This window comes from Myxine glutinosa, chromosome 14 (genome assembly GCF_964187855.1).
Source record: "Myxine glutinosa chromosome 14, kmMyxGlut1.1, whole genome shotgun sequence".
NCBI lineage: Eukaryota > Metazoa > Chordata > Myxini > Myxiniformes > Myxinidae > Myxine > Myxine glutinosa.
The window spans coordinates 63,580,745-63,599,670 of record NC_136274.1 but is presented as its reverse complement, the minus strand read 5'-3'; the positions used below and the strand labels follow the sequence as shown (position 1 = coordinate 63,599,670).

Sequence of the window (18,926 nt, the reverse complement as noted above, 5' to 3'; positions counted from 1 at the left end):
AAAAGTAGGACTTTACTTTTGTATATAGGTATAATGGTTAATTTTACATTATCTTGTAGTTAATTTTACATTATCTTGTAAAGTAGTTTAGCTGTGGCCCTAAATGGCCCTAAATATATAAAAGTGGCCGGTGGCCACCCAGGACCACCTCTGATTTCATCTATTTTTTGCATACATACTTCTACCAACAAGTGTAACATTTGAGGGAATAGACATTAAAATACAACAACTTTTTGAAAATCATGGGGCGTTTGATGCACCCTAAGCCGCATATGGATCTTCACCAAAATCAAATCGAATCATCCTTGTCACACAGACAACCTGTCCACCAAGTTTCGCCCAAATCCATGCATAACTTTTTCAGATATCCTGCTGTATGTTGGTTTTAGCCCTATCTCTCAATGGTGAAGAATCACTTAAAAAACAAGCGTTACGCCTAGGTCCCCCGTCGGGGAAGTGATGTGAGTTGACAAAGTGGAAGACGCAGAAAACATGCTAGGATATGATATTTCGCTCACAAGGTTCAGACGTACATGGAGGCGGCCATCTTGGATTTTGACGTGGCGACCCAATTTTCAATAGCGTTCTTCCTTATACCGAGATACACCCACACACCAGATTAGAAGTTGGTACTTCGCTTATTTTCCAAGATATTTCGTTCACAGCGTTCAGACATACATATGGTGGCGGCCATCTTGGATTTTGACGTGGCGACCCAATTTTCAATAGCGTTCTTCCTTATGCCGAGATACACCCACACACCAGATTAGAAGTTGGTACTTCGCTTATTTTTCAAGATATTCCCCTCACAAGGTGCAGACATACATGGCGGCGGCCATCTTGGATTTTGACGTGGCGACCCAATTTTCAATGGCGTTCTTCCTTATGCCTAGATACACCCACACACCAGATTAGAAGTTGGTACTTCGCTTATTTTTCAAGATATTCCACTCACAGGGTTCAGACATACATGGCGGTGGCCATCTTGGATTTTGACGTGGGTTGCACCCACACACCAAATTCGAATGCGGTCCTTCGCTTACGCACGCGCGCACACACGTACGCACGCACGTACGCACGGACGGACGGACGGACACACAGACGGAGGGGAAAACCATAGTCCCCCTTTCGCTCCGCGGTGCGACGGGGGACAATTAAACAATCCTCATGTCTGAATCCATATTCAGATCTTCACAAAAATCGAATCGATTCGTCCTTGTTACACACCCAACCTCAACACCAAGTTTCGTCCGAATCCGTCCACAACTTTTTGAGATATATTGTTCACAAACAGACAGACAGGAGTGAAAACATAACCTGCATCCACCTTTGGTGGCAGAGGTAATGAATGTTTTACTTCTTCTCACTATTGTATTTAAAAAAAACAACAACAACTATGTACTAGATAATGCAACTTCAGTGAACTGCCCATGCCTCAGAAGATTCACACTGAGTCACGTAGCCCTTACCCCCACCTCACTCTTTCATCCTCATGAAAAGACAGGGCTGCGTCCACAGAAATCATGAGGAAATTCTTTACAAACAAAATACAAACTCTCTATATGAAGCAGGAAATGCAAGGTCATACAATATAAACTCACTTATTGAATTCCAGAGTGGAGAGGGGGAAGGAGGGGAGTGGGGTTGAAGTCAGGACTTATGTCTGGAAAAAAGCACAATTATAGCTGAGTAATAAATGTAAGGTGTGTTTCACATTTTTCATTATTTGAAGAACACATTGCCCATTTGCTATCACTTAATCTAACGATGTGCTTGGTCGATGTGAGCTGAATCAAAGACTCTCTCTTTCTCTTCAGCACTGACAGGACTTGTGCTAATGTAGAGTATATTGGACTGACGGCTATTGAAACTCCCAGAGATCGAAAGCATTTTTTTTTTTTTTGTATACAAGATCGAGGCTCGTGAAAGAGCTAACATTAAGGGTGTAGTACTGGTGAAAAATTGAGAAAACTACATAGGTACCTTTGAGAGGCCTTTACACAAAAACAAAGTCAAGTTAATATCTAATTCAGTTTTTCTTGAAAGATATAATCTTGGCTTTAACTCAGACCAGTTTCAACGCTTCTTTGTCATATTACATGCATATAATTTGCATAAATTAGACCGTCAATAAAAAACAAGGAAAAACAAAGAACACATTTCTACTTCTATCTTCTATGTCACCTATCATTATTTTCACACAAAACTTGGTACATGTATTATACATGTGTTACTCTACTACCTGATGAGAGGATTTTGTGAAATTATGTCAAATGTTCACTAATTAGCTAATTATGCCAATTACCAGATAAAACTTGGTTGTCCTTCAATAAATCCACAATGGCTACTCCTATAAACAAAAGCCTTCATCATTTTAAAGGAAGTGATATTCTGAATATCCTGTCCAAATTTCAGCCCAAAAGAATGATGCAAATTAAAGTTATAACAAATTTCATGCAAAATATTATATTTCTTGTAAATTGCGTGTAAAGATAACATTAGATATTTTAAAGGAAATACTGAATGAGTTTATACAATACGTATGAATCTAAACCGTAAAAACATAGTTTTTTAAAAAAGAGGCATATTGGAAAGTTCACCAGTACTACACCCTTAATCACACAAAAAGTCAAACCGACACACAAAACACAAAAAACAAGGGTAGCGGCAGACAAGATGGGGAGAGAGGGGGAAGGACAAACACACCATTTGAGAGCAGGGACGTCGGGAGGACTTGGGGGGAGGTGGGAGAGGTATAAAACATATGAACACTGCAAGGATTCTGGGGTGAATTACTGGGGGTAGACAAGATCAAGGTTTTGGATGGGGGAAGATAAGAGATGGTGGTGAACAGCTGTTTTAAAGACCTGGAGGGAGGAGTGGGATTGAAGGGAGTGGGGGAGTTTGTTCCAGAGGCGGGAGAAAAGGGGAATGAAAGAGTGAAGGTGAATAGAGAGCCTAGATTTTGGCAGTTTAACCATAAGAGGGTTGCAGGCAGATCTTGTGCGACCTGAAGGAATATTTGGGCGACAGAGCACAGAGAGAGCTGGGGGAGCAAGGCCGGAGAGGAGTCGGTAGAAGACAGAAAGACCACCAACCTGCCTGCGGTGAGTGAGTGAAAGGCCCTCGGAGTTAGCTTCATCTCGGGAGATTCCAATGATTCTGAAAGCTTTGGCCTCAACAGCGTGAAGCCGAGCTAGGTGTGAGGCAGGAGCACCAGCCCAGAGGGGGGGAACATTATTCCATTGAGCTGCGGATGAAAGCCTTGTATGTGGTGAGGAGCTCAGGTGTGCCAAGGAAGGACTTCGCACGATGGAGGATGCCCAGTCGGCGACTGGCTTTGGAGGCCAGCTTGGAAATGTGGTTTTCCCAAGAAAGATCATGGCAGATAGTGAGACCCAAAAGCTTGAGCGACATTGAGCCTTGATCCACTCAATCACCGAGCTACACTGAAGCACAACTTGCTCTTCTTACACGTAGGATGATCGACACTCAAGGGCATTAATGTGCAAATTTTACTTCCTTTCTCATCAGCTTCTTCGTTACTCGAGTGCAAAGTAAGCCAAGACCGTGCAACACTGAAATGCATCACTGTGGCTTCCACTTTAAAATGTTAGACATGTGCCTTCAACATCCATCTCCATTTAATATACTAGGGCATGCCCGTACTATATATATATATCTAAAATTATATCCCCCCCCTCTATTTACATGAAATGGTTTGGTCCATTCGCAAAGCCAAAGCGAACGGCTTGCGAGTACGGTGACAATCCCCCCCCCTCTATTTACATGAAATGGTTTGGTCCATTCGCAAAGCCAAAGCGAACGGCTTGCGAGTACGGTGACAATCCCCCCCCTCTATTTACATGAAATGGTTTGGTCCATTCGCAAAGCCAAAGCGAACGGCTTGCGGAGTTTGGTAAATAAATCGCCATAGCTCGGTAACTACTTGTCCGATTAATATGAAACCTTGAAAAGGCACATCCTCGGGTCCCCAGCAATATACCTGGCAAGTTTCAAGTATATCGGACCCGTGGTTGTCGAGAAACAGCGGTCACAGACAAACACACAGACACACAGACACACACACACACAGAGATTACTGGAATTATAGATAGATCAGCAAGGTGTATGTGGGTTCCTACTGATACACAAGCTTATTCATGTTGAAACAATTTTCGCCTTTTATATCTCCACAATTTCTGAACAAACCCCACTGGTAAATAAATCAACGTGTTGGTTGGTAAGCAGGAGACAAACATTGACAGCTTGTGGAGCATCGACATACTTACTTTATTTCTAGTTTTTTAGAAAGTTTATTACTGCTCTTTTCAAGTTTGGCTTGAAAGAAGAAAAATCATAGTAATTAAAAGATAAAAACTTGAGCAATCCAGAAATATACGCACGTGGTGGTTGAAAATGCCAAACCCTCCTGCACCAGTTGGTAAGCAAAGCTGATTTGCTTGGCATCGTCTTCATTCACAAACAAATCAACCAGCCAGACGGCACCTTGTGTTGGTTTGCCACTGTGCATGTTCACAACACCCTGCTCACAGAGAAAATAGATTATGATAAAGATACAACGGTCGGTCACGGATGGATCCATATGCCCAGGGATGAGGCAATTGGCTCAGTGTCCCCCTTTCAAAGGACAAGAAGAAGAAGAACCACCTTTAGAGGCCATTTTTCCCCGCAGAGCAGGGGTTGGCCTTTTTGGGGCACCTTGGTCCCTTTTTGAAGCAATGTTTTATGGCCGGATGCCCTTCCTGCCACCAACCCTGTTGGTCGCCTCTTGCGACAGACAGGGAATTACCAGTGAACTGGTACTCAATTTGCCGACCTCGGAAGGATGACAGGCTGAGTCAACCCCCCTGGCATTAATTCAGTAATTGACCGGGATTCGAACCCAGGATCCAAGTAGTGTAGCAGCATAGCAAACCTGTTGTGCATTTTGTGATACAAGCACCAAATTTGGCACAAATGTACATTAATATGTTGCGAACATTTTCAGATATTGGGCCACTTGAAATTCCGTAATTTTTTTTTTCAAATTTTTTCAAATTTTTCGCGTGACACCGTCACAATTTCGGTCTTCGAGGCCGGCCGATATAGTGGGGCGGCTTAGCCCAAATATTCAAAAGAATTGTGCATTTTGTGATACAAGCACCAAATTTGGCACAAATGTACATTAATATGTTGCGAACATTGTGTGGTCAGCAATGAAGATGAGAGTCTGAATTACATGTATGCAAAAGACCTTGTGAACCAGTGAAGCAAATACACGGGTAAGCATGAATTAAATCTAGGGCATGATATAATTTCCATGATGTTTACCTCTACACTCAATGGTGGAAGGAGGTAATGTTTTGATCCCAGCTTGTCTGTATGTCTGTTTGTCTGTTAGTCCACAAAATTCCAGACAAAGCTTGTAGTAGTGGTAGTTGTAGTGGTAGTGGTGATAACAGAAATTGTTATATAGAACTGAACTTATATTATTATTATATGCAGAAAATAACTTCATTTCTATATGCCCTGCAGTGGACAGGTTAATTGGTTTATGCACTGAAGGGGTCACCCTGGTGTGCACTGCTGTGTTCTGCCTCACTGAGTTGTTCAGGTATGATGTACTCAGCACAAGCTTCCGGTCGGCCCGGAGGTGGGGGTGCGGGGCCTGTCACGGAACGTCAAAACAAACGGCCTGCCGGGGCCGCCCAAAAGTCGGGCGTGAGGGGCGCGTCCACTAATGGAACGCCTCTCGCTTCCCAGATCGAGGGCCACGTGGTCAGGAGAACCTCGTCCCTTCCGGTCACACTTTGCCTATCGGCCGGCCTCGAAGACCGAAATTGTGACGGTGTCACCCGAAAAATTTGAAATTACGAAATTTGAAAAAATTTGAAAAAAAAAATTACGGAATTTCAAGTGGCCCAATATCTGAAAATGTTCGCAACATATTAATGTACATTTGTGCCAAATTTGGTGCTTGTATCACAAAATGCACAATTCTTTTGAATATTTGGGCTAAGCCGCCCCACTAAAGGATCCCAAGCCGGCACCCTAACCGCTAAGCCAACACCAGGTTTTTTCACCCCTTTCAAAGGACAGAAGACAGGTATCCCCTGCTTAACGAATGCTCGAATAGTGAAGGTTCACAACAACAAATTCTTTAATTTTTGGCTATTCGTCACTTAATGAAAGTCTTCATTCGTGACAACGAAGGAGCCGTCCCTACAACACAGTCTCTGGTGATTGCACAACATTACTTTTGTGGTGATACGTTTTTTTCCCCACTGTAACTATTCAGAAGGCTTGTGAATAAATAACTTTTTAGAATGAATGGGTTAAAAAATAACCATCTCCTCCACCATCTCCCACCACATCCTTGTAAGAAAACCTGGAATCAAGATCGCTTAAGCAAGTGTTACAGTACAATTAAATCAACTTTATTATTGTGATATTGCCTTCATTATAATCTCACTTGCAACTAAAACTATTGTTATACTAAGCATCTTGCTTCGCTAGTAGACTGAAAAATTATGGTTAGGAAACGAAATGTAATTTGGCCATAATAAATAATGGAAAATGAGCTCCTGCATAACAAAGGTTCGCTATACGAGGGGAATAAAGATGCATAACCTTCGTTAAGCAGGGTATACCTGTATACTCCATGTTGCTACAACATAATGCATTCAAGTATCATCACTGAATTGGTCTCTGTCGGGATCACAAGGACACAGAAAGGCAAAGAAAGCATGGAATTACCAAGCGATACTGCATCTTGCAATATCCGTGAAGCACAAGATGTTTGGGAATTAATATTCTCAATAATAAAAGAAAAGGACATGCCGGTGCTTTGAGATGCCAAAAGATCAACGAGTGGTGCAAATAATCACCTTCATGATGGCAAAACATGTCTGCCCTGTTAGATTATATCTTGTGAAATCGTTTGCGGTCGCTGTCCACTTGTTTGTACCTCCAGCAGGTCTAAACAAACGGCGAGTGAAGAAAATAAAAACAAACAAATAAACTTTACCAAACTCAAGATTAGATTAAAAAAACAAAAAAACAGAACTGTGAGAAAGTTTCAAACAAAACATGACGAGCTACAAGGATCTCAAGATTTTTACTTGATGCCGGCGAGCCTACAGGCGACTGCCTGGGGAGGTAGTAGCATGTGCCACTCTCCGAGCTCGTGCAGTTGGGAAACATTGACCCATTTCTTCGTACCATAATCAATGTATTGGATCTACAAAAGAAGAAGAAATGGACAAACATTTTCTCCCGAGATAAATATAACAAAATGATGTCAAAGTGCCTTCTGCCTTCACGCCTTGATATTTACTACCGTAATCATTTGCATTGCAAAACGGAGTGAGTTGATTGGGTGAAGCAACAGCAAGAGCTCTATCAAGTCATGTTAGCCATCAAAATTCATCATTTATTTGAGCCGGTTAAATCCATTTAAACAATCAGCAGCAACAGCTTCCAGATCAATCCAGATACAATACAAGTTGTACAACAATATTCGGAAAAAAAAAGAAAAAGTTTTTGTAAATTAGTTTTCCTTTTTAACTCGCAGAAATTCAAATTCACCGTCGCACTAATTACTGACTGGGAAAGAAATGTGACTGACTGATACTGTACCTGGCTAAATATGTGCGAGTACATTCCATAGCTGCAAAAAAAAAGAAAATACGAATTATCTTTTACTAGCGACGAACTGACAGGCAAGTCGGGTGGAAAGAAGGAAGAAGAAGAGGAAGCCCTACGAGTTATCGACCAAACCACATTAGGGTTGGATATTAAAAATAAATAAAAGCAAGAACGGCACTCTTCAACGTCACGACCAATATGCCTCCGCCCACATTGTTACATCATTATACATACTTGTATCAAGTTCTCAAGTATATCATTTTTACCTGACATGACATCTGACCTTCTGATTATGCCGAAATCTCACTAGTTTACCTTTTCATCATAATATATACTTGTACTAAGCTTGGACTTGTACTCAGCTGTCTAGCCTGGGCTCAAATCATGACCCAGAGAAAAACTGGCATCCTGCCACCCCTCCCCCTCCAGGTCAGGCATCTGTGCAGTGTGCGCACTGTCCATCGAAAAGACGTCAAACGTGATGGCTCATCTGCCAGCATTAGTTGGTGGATGTTAAAGATCCCCCTATGTCCTTTGTGAAAAGTAGGCCAACTATCACCGGGACCCTCAACAAATTACAAATTCCTGCATCCTCAGTCAAATATCCTGCGTCACGAGTCATCCAGCATTGTAACCCAAGCCAAAAATATTGCTTCGGGCAGAACCAACACCAAAAGAGCATGGTGCGCAAGACGTGACAAAACCCAAAACACACCATTTTTCATAACCACAAAAAATACCAATTTGACAAGACAAAACCAAGAAGGTAATACAGGATTTTTTTTTTTCCAGGTAAGCTGAGGTAGTTCACAGGTATGCTGTACAAGATGCACAAACGATCACAGTAAGGACTGCAGTTTTACCTGGACCTTGCCGTTTCCCAGATTTGTGTCGACGACATGACAACGAAACCAGCGACGGAAACTTTTGTCCTCAAATGCACAAAGTGATCCACGCTTGTAATTCAGCTTTTCATGTGGCTGCCCATGGGAATCACACACATCAGCAAGATTTTGCTGTAGCCTGATGACAGAGAAGGGGTGCACAGGGGAGAAAAGAAGGGTAGTTCTGAAAAAAAAGGCCCAGAGTAAAATAATAGGTAGATCTGAAGGTATGAAGGAGCACATCAAAACTTACAGGTACAAGTGTTTATTAAATGAAGTGGCAGCCTGCAGGTATATCTCCGATGGCGAAACCACATAACTGACATTCACTTGGATCTTGTGGTTATGGCGGTCAATAAAGCCTGCTCCATTCAACAATCGTATTATGCTGTTCTTGCTGCTTGCAAGAGTTCCAGCAGCAGGAGAAGATTCCACCACCCTCCTTTCAGGCAATGCGTTGTTGCACCTGAATTGATGGATTTGGATGAAATTCAAAGGGTAAAGAAAAATAAATTTACATTTGTCAGATTGTGCCATGCTTCACTTATTAAATAGTACATTTCCTCAACCTTTTGTTTACCCTCAACTCTGTTTAATGTTAAAATTACAATAAAATAAAATAAAAATAAAAATAGAGGGTCCTGTAGCTCACATGGCTGGTTGTCAAAAGGTGGAGTAATGGATGGGTCAGGGTAAAAATAATAGATGGATTTATAATACACATTTCAGATGAGGTAGTATTAGCAGGATGGTCACAATAGTGCAACTCCCTACTGTCTATGAGCCTTAGTTTGAGATATTGCCGACTTTCTGTATTATGAGTCACAGGCGGCCATATTGCATTTCGGATCAGCTTATGTTAAGTAAATGTTCCCAAAGGTAGTCGGTCATATATTTTAAGTTTCGCATTGATCAGTTAAGCGGTTTGAGAGAAAATTGTTAAAAGGTTTTCCTATAAACCAAAATGGCGGCCAAACTAGATCGAGATTCAAGTACTTTTGAGACCTTTAAACATTACGATGACTGATAGGTGGAGGGGGATGATGCCATGAAGAAACTTGAGTTCCACCACACGAACGATCATTTTTGCCAAGTTTGGTCACAATCCCATCAGCAGTTTTGGAGAAGTTAAGTGTTTACGGACGGACGGACAATGACAACGCACTATGTTCCAGGTGAGCTAAAATAAAGGAAGGGGGAAACGGGGGAATTGATTCAAAAGTGAGGGAGAAAGGGTTTCAAAAATTCCACCATTTTTGCACACAGTAAATGGAGAGAGACCTTGAGCAAATCACTCACCCAGGAAAGGTTTTGCAAGCGAGAGAGAGAAGCACCAGCATCTTGTTTATACTTCCCTCCTGCTCCTCATCATCATCTCCATCCTCGTCAAGTGTCAGTGGAGGCTGACCATCAGACTTCAGCATTTCCCAGAGTATGACCAGGGCCTGACCTTCCGAGCCAGTGCCTGTGGTGCATGGACGGCCCATACTCCGCTTTTATCAACTGAACAACATCAAAACCACGACATCCACAACTTAACAGAAAAAAACTTCACAGAGAAATGCAAAAGACCTTTCACAAGACACCAACATTCTTTCCCTGTCGCCACAGTGGCAAATTGAGTCCGGGCTTCATCACTCCATTCTGCATTTCCATCGGCAGGAATTACATCTGTCAGCGCGCAGTTCACAGCCTGAGGAACACAACTTGAACATTAGGCCGAGCAGGAAGGAAAATGTAAAAATAAATAAATAAATAATAAAACTGTCCTCAAAATATTTTCGATCCTCCAAAAGTTGTTCCAGAATTCATAAATCACTTTTGAAATGCAAATGTAAATACTGCATAAAAGTGCCTCCAAAATAAGCAATCGGCAAAAAAAACAGCAGACCTGTGCTGGCAGAATCAAAAACTCTGGTGACATCTGTCGTAGGTTGGACACCTGAACAGATTCCTCATTTCCAAAGTCCACAAAACGAATGCGAGCGACGTGTTGCTTGGACACAGCTGCAGACAGAGTGAGGCATGTGCAAGGTCCATACATGCAAGCTCATGGTGAGAAAGCTTTGTCAGCAGCAAAACTTAATTACATTAATTTTGGCATCCATGGAATTTGAACGGCTTCACTTCGATAGTTAGCTGTATGTTATAAGGGCTTCATCATGGAAAAATGTTTTGACAAGGACCTATTCACTGGCTTTTGGATGCTTCTACAAACTGCTGTGGAGGTTCAAAAATAGCATAAATGCCTTAACCCACGGCCTCATAAAAGCAATGTTAGCCTTATGTTAACCCATGGCCTTCATCCTTCTTCTATCCAAATGTTCAGTCATACACAGAACAGTGTTTTATATTTACAATTAGCCAGAAAAATTATAGATAGGAGGATTGGAAACATTCAATCGCATCAATTAAGCTTAATCATTGTACTGTACCAATCTATCAAAACAGATCAACATAAATATATTTTTAAAATTAACACTTTTACCAAGCAGGAGGGGCGGGCACAAGGTAGGTGGTAACATCAGTGCAGATTAGACGTTCATGATCAACAATTAAAATTTCGATCCATGATACAGTATTTGGCAGAATTAATTATTAAGTGGAATACAAAACTTAAGGGACATGCGCATGCGCAAGATTGGAGGTCGCGTCTCTTCAAAGCTGTCCATGCGCGCTCGCTTTCGAAGTTAAGTAACTTTTCACAATTGTGTTTTTGTCGAAACTGTATCTTTCTCTCGGTGTATGTACCTATTGGGGTGTCTTTAATAGTATTCTTGGTGTTGGTTTTTCATACCTGTGTACAGAATCGTCGGTCTTTCGTATCGCGTATTCTGAGGCCTAAGTGGAGTACGAGGCTACCGTGTCCGACCTTGGCTTGAGGCTTTGTTTTTGTCTCAGCGGTTCTCCGATCGCGCTGCAATTACTTTCCGGTCTCTGTTTTTAACGGTCTTTTCACCCCATACTTCCTTGCTTTAAAATCTCAAAAAAAAAAAAAAAAAATTTCCTTCTGTTCTTATTCGTTTATTCGTTCTTATTTGTTCGTTCGTTCTTCGACCACGTTGTTTGTGATCACGTTGTTAAAAAAATGTCTCATCTGTCCCCTGAAGACCTGTATTCTGTCATATTCTATAACACCTTTTTCTTCTTCTTCTATAAAAGGATGCTTTTGACTTGCTCACCAAATCTATTCATTCCAAAAAAAAATTCCATCTCTTATAGTGCATCTTTCATTCATTCCCTAAACTCTCCAGCACTCCATCCTCCCTCCAGCGTCCTCAAACGTATTTTTGACTCGAATGTCTCAAGAAACTCATTTTGCAATAAATGTTCGTTTCCCATTAATCGTTCACTGTTCAAAATCCCATCACCCCAAAATCCCATTTCCCATCACCACTCCCCTCTAAATCTACCCCCTTGCCCCTCCCCTCCAAATCATCCCCATCACCCATCTCTTTCAAATCTTCCCCCCTTGCCCCTCCCCTCCAAATCTTCCCAATCACCCATTCCTTTCAAATCTCCCCCCACACCCCTCCCCTCCGAGACTCTCCCTCGCTCCTCCCCTCCTAGAATCCCCTCTCACCCCTCCTCCTCAAAGCGTCCTCCCCGCTTCTTCCCCCTTCCAACTTTCACCTTCATCTCCCTCAACCTTCTGCCTCACTCTTCCCCCTCCTCAAATAACACCTCACTGCGCCTCACCCAATCACCATCAAACCTTTTGTCCGCCCCATTCTTCCCTTTCTCCAAGCTATTCTGTAATCTCTGACACACCTGCAACAGCTCTCCCTACCTCTTCCTCCTCTTCCACATCTTACCCTACCGCTCCCCCCCCCCTGTTCTGTATCCGATGCTCCCCCTTCCTCTTCTTTAACAGTATGGACCTCAAACATCCGGGGCCTTCGCTCAAACTTGACTGATCTCTCCATACAGGTTGCTTCTGACAAACCAGACGTGATCTGCTTAGCAGAAACTTTCCTCCTTCATGATGTCTCTGATTCCTTGGTATCTCTCCCAGGTTACTCCCTCCTCCCCTCCCAGGTTACTTATGATAGACCTGAGCCTCGTCCTGGAGGTGGGGTTGCTATCTTTATAAAAAACTCTCTTCCTCACTCGCCCTGCACTGCCCTCTCTCCACCTCACCCCCAGGAATACCTTTGGCTACAGCTTCCCCTTCGCTCCCACCTTTTGTTCATATGTGTGTTGTACCGTCCACCAAACAGTGATGACTCCATCTACATCTCGCTGTCTGAGAATATGGACCAACTTCTATCTACCCATCCCAACTCTCTCTCTTCCTCATATGTGGTGATTTCAACTGTCACCATGCCAGTTGGCTGGGTGTGGGTACCTCTCTCACCAGCCATGGCTCTTCAGCAAAGGACTTCTGTGACTCACTGGGACTGACACAATCTGTCAATTTCCCGACCCGGATTTCAGTCAACGGAGCATCTTCTCTTCTGGACTTGGTTATGACTAACTTCCCTGAAAATGTCTGCTGCTCTTCTTCTGCTCCAATCGGCTCTTCTGATAATAATAATAATAATAATTCATTTATTTTGTATAGCGCTTTTCCAGAAGCCCAAAGGCGCTTTGACAGAGTGGAAAACATAATGCATAACAATACATGAAAACAACAATTGCAAAAAGACAAGAATCAAGAAAACAAACAGCAGCGATATACGGCATATATATAAGACAAGAATCAAAAAGACAAGATAAGAATCAATAGGGGCTGATCATGTGCTTGTTAAAGTGGACATCTCTCTGACCATTCTCAGAGAGCCTCCTCAGCGTCGACGAGTTTGGCATTTCACTCAGGCCAACTGGCACGGTCTTCAAGCAGCCATCAATCATCTGGACTGGTCTCCCATCTCGACTGCCTCTGACATCAACTCATCCTGGGAATTCTTCCAAAGCAAACTGCTCTCTCTCATGCACAGATTTATCCCATCTCGTCTTCTGTTGTCATACCCTCCCTCCCGTCCATGGTACACGGAATCTTGTGGTGAGGCTATTGCCCAGAAACAACTTGCTTTCGTCTCCTGGAAAGCAAATCCAACGGAAGGAAATCTCATTTCCTTTCACAAAGCCCGAAACAAGTGTGTGTCCACCCTCAGGAGAGCCAGGAAACAATATCTCTCCGTTCTCAGGACCGAACTCTCTTATCTGTCTCACTCTTCCAAATCCTGGTGGCGTCTGGTCAAATCTGTTTCTGGTGTTTGTTCCCCCTCCATCCCCTCCCTCACCTCAAATGGCCACACGGCTGACTCCGCACGTGAAAAAGCTGAATACCTCAACTCTGTGTTTGCCTCTAAATCTTGTGTCCCAAACCCATCCCTCTCTGTACCCACCGTACCCAGTCGCTCCTGGACTCTGTGTCCTTTCCTCCTGACAAGGTGGAAAAGTTTCTGTCAACCCTCGACTCGGATTCTGCAACTGGACCTGACGGCATCAGCCCACGGGTCCTAAAATCCTGTTCTTCCGCTCTTTCACTCCCTCTCTCTGTTCTCTTCACCCTCTCTTTTGCTCAAGGTCATCTTCCATCTGCTTGGAAATCTGCCAACATCACCACTTTGCACAAAAAAGGTGCAAAAACAGCTCCCAGCAACTACAGACCAATCAGCCTTCTCCCAATTATCAGCAAGGTCATGGAATCCATCATTGCTTCAGATATGAAATCTTTCCTCTTCTCCAATGGCTTGATCTCTGATCATCAATTTGGTTTCAGACCTGGACACTCTACTCTGGACATGCTGCTTCTGCTTTCTCAACAATGGATGGAGGTCCTCAATGCCAAACAGGAAATTAGAGCAGTCTCCCTTGACATATCACGTGCCTTTGATACGGTCTGGCACCCCGCTCTGCTCACCAAACTCTCCTCTTTTGGTATCCATGGAAATCTCCACGCAAGGCTGGCGGACTTCCTCTCTAGTCGGTCAACGTGTGGCCCTGAATGGGTTTCTCTCATCTCCTCTTCCTGTTCAGGCTGGAGTTCCACAAGGCAGTGTTCTGGGCCCTGTGCTTTTTCTGGTCTCCATCAATGATCTCTCTGACTCTTGAAAATCCTCTGTATCTCTTTGCTGATGACTCTACTCTCTGTCGCTCCATTCTTCATCCCCCAGATCGGCAGTCTGCAGCCTCCTCACTCTCTGCAGACCTGGACAAAATTACAGACTGGGCAAACAAGTGGAACATGTCTTTCAATCCTGACAAATCTCACACTCTTACGATGTCTCTCCGAAAAGACCGGCTGGACAACCCTCCCATCCACTTTCTGAATAATCCTCTCCAAGAAGTTCTGTCACTCAAGCTTTTGGGTCTCACTATCTGCCATGATCTTTCCTGGGAAAACCACATTTCAAATCTGGCCTCCAAAGCCAGTCGCCGACTGGGCATCCTCCGTCGTGCGAAGTCCTTCCTTGGCACACATGAGCTCCTCACCACATACAAGGCTTTCATCCGCAGCTCAATGGAACACTGCTCTCCCCTCTGGGCTGGTGCTCCTGCCTCACACCTAGCTCGTCTTCACGCTGTTGAAACCAAAGCATTCAGAATCATTGGAATCTCCCGCGATGAAGCTAACTCCAAGGGCCTCTCACTCACTCACCGCAGGCAGGTTGGTGGTATTTCCGTCTTCTACCGACTCCTCTCTGGCCTTGCCCCCCCAGCTCTCTCTGGGCTCTGTCCCGCAAATATTCCTACAGGTCGCACAAGATCTGCCTGCAACCCTCTTATGGTCAAACTGCCAAAATCAAGACTCTCTGCTCACCTTCCCTCCTTCATTCCTCTTTTCTCCCACCTCTGGAACAAACTCCCTCACTCTCTTCAATCCCACTCCACCCTCCAGGTCTTTAAAACAGCTGTGCACCACCATCTCTTATCTTCCCCCATCCAAAACCTTGATCTTTTCTACCCCCGCTAATTTCACCCCAATTCCACTTTTTTGAAATGCCAACTTCTGTCCTGGAGGTCCTTGGTGTCCTTGGGTTTTATACTTCTCCCCCCCCCCCCCCCTTCCCACGCCTCCTCCCCCAAAGCCCTCTCCCTTCCGCACATCTCTCTGCTCTCAAATGTTGTGTGTGTGTGCTTCCCTTTCTCTCCCCATCTTGTTTTCCGCTCCCTCTTTTTGTGTGTTTTGTTTGTCTGGTTGATTTGTTTGTGAAGTAAATCTTAGCTCTTTCACGAGCCTCGATTCAGTATACAAAAAAAGAAAAAAAGGGTGACAGGTAAATTATACACACAAAGGTATAGACAACACTAAGTAACAGGCATCAAAAGTAGCAGACAAAGGTAGCATAGCGTTGTACAAAAGAGACTTTTCAATAACATGATTTGCGATTCTGTAAAGCATGTTAGCCACAAAAGCGTTTATCGTACATACGCGTAACAGTATCTGAAACTTCAGCATTTTTGCACAAGGTTGTTGACTGAATGAATCATTGCGCCAGGCATTACATGGGGAATGTTGTCAAAACTAATCCAGGTGTTGAACTAATATCAGATCAGACACTTGCCTACCCCCTTTCAAGTATTTGGGTAAAAATAAAAATCATTTGATACAAGATTCAATCAACATTTTTGTATGCAATTTCAGAAAAATACTACAAGTCAAACCTCAATTCCAACCTTAATCTCATGTGGAAATACAACCTTTGCTTTGTCACACCCTCTGCAAGTCTACTTGACAACTCATCATTTTGTATGCAGCATGTGGCTACTGGTTGCATCATTGCAGGGAAGGCAACGGCACCACTGATGCAGTTCCCCCCTGCAGGTTAGAGCATCAATTTGGAATTTATTCAGGGCACAAGTGATAGCTCGTCTACTTTTCGTAAAGGGCACAGTGGGATCTTTAACGTCCACCAACCAATACTGGCATACAGGGCGCCAAGTTTAAAGTCCATCCAAAGGTGGGCACACACATTGATGCCTCACTCTGCCTGCGAGACACTGGGATGACAGTTTAACGCGGGTCGGGATTCAAACCCCAGGCGAGACAGCTCTGAGGCGAGTGTGCGTACCTCTAGGCCGTCCTGCCAGCTCAGCTCTGATTTCTAACAAGATCTGAGAGAGAAATTTGATCATTGGTTTTTAAGAGAATGTTTTTTATTGGGGTAGTAATTAAATTAGATTAACGAACAAGATTAAATAATTATATTGATATATGGATATATCTGAAAATTAATCATGCACGGTATCTACTATGCACACCATAATACAGATTTCCAGTTTCATAAATCTGACTCCAATTCTCCAGCACACAATTTTCACGGATTGACACCCAATCGTACATTAGCAAAATTATGGATGAAAATAGAGGTAAGAGTTTGTATAGAGGTAAGCAGCTTTATCATATATCATGACAAACGTGAGGTACCCTAATAGTTACCTCGAATAATTGAATACGTTACGATATGGGCAGGACTGGTATTTAGCCAAGGTATTGTGAACAAGCGTTACGCCTAGGTCCCCCGTCGTTGGAAGTGATGTGAGTTGACAAAGTGGAAGACGCAAGGCGGCCATCTTGGATTTTGACGTGGCGACCCAATTTGCAATAGCGTTCTTCCTTATGCGTAGATACACCCACACCAGATTCGAAGGTAGTAGTTCGTTTATTTTTCAAGATATTTCGCTCACAAGTTTCAGACATATATATGGTGGCGGCCATCTTGGATTTTGACGTGGCGACCCAATTTTCAATAGCGTTCTTCCTTATGCCTAGATACACCCACACCAGATTAGAAGTTGGTACTTTGCTTATTTTTCAAGATATTCCGCTCACAAGGTTCAGACATACATGGCGGCGGCCATCTTGGATTTTGACGTGGCGACCCAATTTTCAATAGCGTTGTTCATTCTGCCTAGATACACCCACACACCAGATTAGAAGTTGGTACTTCACTTATTTTTCAAGATATTCCGCTCACAAGGTTCAGACATACATGGTGTTGGCTTAGCGGTTAGGGTGCCGGCTTGGGATCCGAGGATCCTGGGATCCTGGGTTCGAATCCCGGTCAATCGCTGAATTAATGCCAGGGGGGTTGACTCAGCCTGTCATCCTTCGGAGGTCGGCAAATTGAGTACCAGCTTACTGGGATGAATGATCCCCGTGTGTACCCCGGGTTAGAATAGGTACACCGTATCCCTGCGCATCGTAGGAGCGTGACCAAGGGTTGGCGTCAGGAAGGGCATCCGGCCATAAAAACATTGCCTCAAAACAGGGAACCATGATTGTCATGGGGCCCGCAAGCCTAACCCCCGCTCTAGCGGGGAAAATGGCCTTAAAACGATAATTCATTCATTCTTCTGCTTAGATACACCCACACACCAGATTAGAAGTTGGTACTTCGCTAATTTTTCAAGATATTCCACTCACAAGGAAGGTTCAGACATACATGGCTGCGGCCATCTTGGATTTTGACGTGGGTTGCACCCACACCAAATTAGAATTCGGTCCTTCGCTTTTGCATGCACGGACGCATGCACGAACGCACGCACACACGGACGGAGGGGAAAACCATAGTCCCCCTTTTGCTCCGCGGTCCGACGGGGGACAACAAATACCTGTGTAGCGATTGAGATGTCTGTCAAAGGGTCTCATAAAAAAGTGAATGTGCCGTCGGTGTTTATTTACAACTCAACTTAAAACACTTCATCAACCCGCACCCCAGGCCAAAAAAAAAAGTACATAAAAAAAGAAAAAGGTGATGAAAAAAAGAAAAAAAGAAAAGAAAAGAAAAAAACCGGGTGATGGCCTTATGCTCTCCTCCCGTCTGAGATAAATTTCATAAACAGATACATTGACAAATGTCCTCCTCCTTCATCAGAGTTCCTTATATCATCAGGAAAGAGCATGCATTTCACGATGCACTTGCATCATAAGCTTCAGTTTCAAAAAAGAATGGAAACATTTTGCGTTAATACCATTGTACGCTCTTATGTACAAAACAATTGGCATAGTTGATTAAAAGTGGTACTTGTAGTATGAACATGCAGGTTTCCCCCTTTTTTAAACTCGAGGAATAAATAAATAAATAAAAACGCAGCCGTCATCAAGGTTTCCCCGCATCATATAAAATGTGGAATGTAACATGCGAATTCATGGAAAGCGACATGTATCAGTTCATAAAATTCTTTTCATTTGTTCATGTTATCAAAATAAATGGACACTGTTAGAAACCTTTAATGAAAGCACGGCACCAAAGACCGCCATTGAACTGGGCCACACAGGGTGTGTTCGGCGTAGGACAGAAAACTTCCCAGCTGGGGCCCGTCGAGGAAGAGTACACATATTGCAATGCGCTCATAAGGCTTTTCAGGTAGCGAAGGTAAACACCTCCCTGGTGGTTAAGGGATACAGTGTGGTGATTAGAAAGGTAGGTTGGATGGATT

The 18,926-nt window shown here is 43.4% G+C and overlaps 1 protein-coding gene across 1 annotated transcript in view; it reads right to left on the bottom strand.

Annotated features, from left to right (window-relative positions):
* The window catches only part of LOC137439855 (RING finger protein 17), a 257,732-nt gene that overhangs the window by 43,994 nt on the left and 194,812 nt on the right, over window positions 1-18,926 (bottom strand). The window contains exons 16-24 of the mRNA XM_068136018.2: window positions 18,715-18,874; window positions 10,426-10,541; window positions 10,107-10,227; window positions 9,834-9,999; window positions 8,788-9,000; window positions 8,514-8,673; window positions 7,125-7,243; window positions 6,891-6,981; window positions 4,407-4,546 (exon numbers count right to left, since the gene is read on the bottom strand). Of these exons, the coding sequence (XP_067992119.2) occupies window positions 4,407-4,546; window positions 6,891-6,981; window positions 7,125-7,243; window positions 8,514-8,673; window positions 8,788-9,000; window positions 9,834-9,999; window positions 10,107-10,227; window positions 10,426-10,541; window positions 18,715-18,874 (1,286 nt within the window). The remainder of the gene's footprint in view (window positions 1-4,406; window positions 4,547-6,890; window positions 6,982-7,124; window positions 7,244-8,513; window positions 8,674-8,787; window positions 9,001-9,833; window positions 10,000-10,106; window positions 10,228-10,425; window positions 10,542-18,714; window positions 18,875-18,926) is intronic.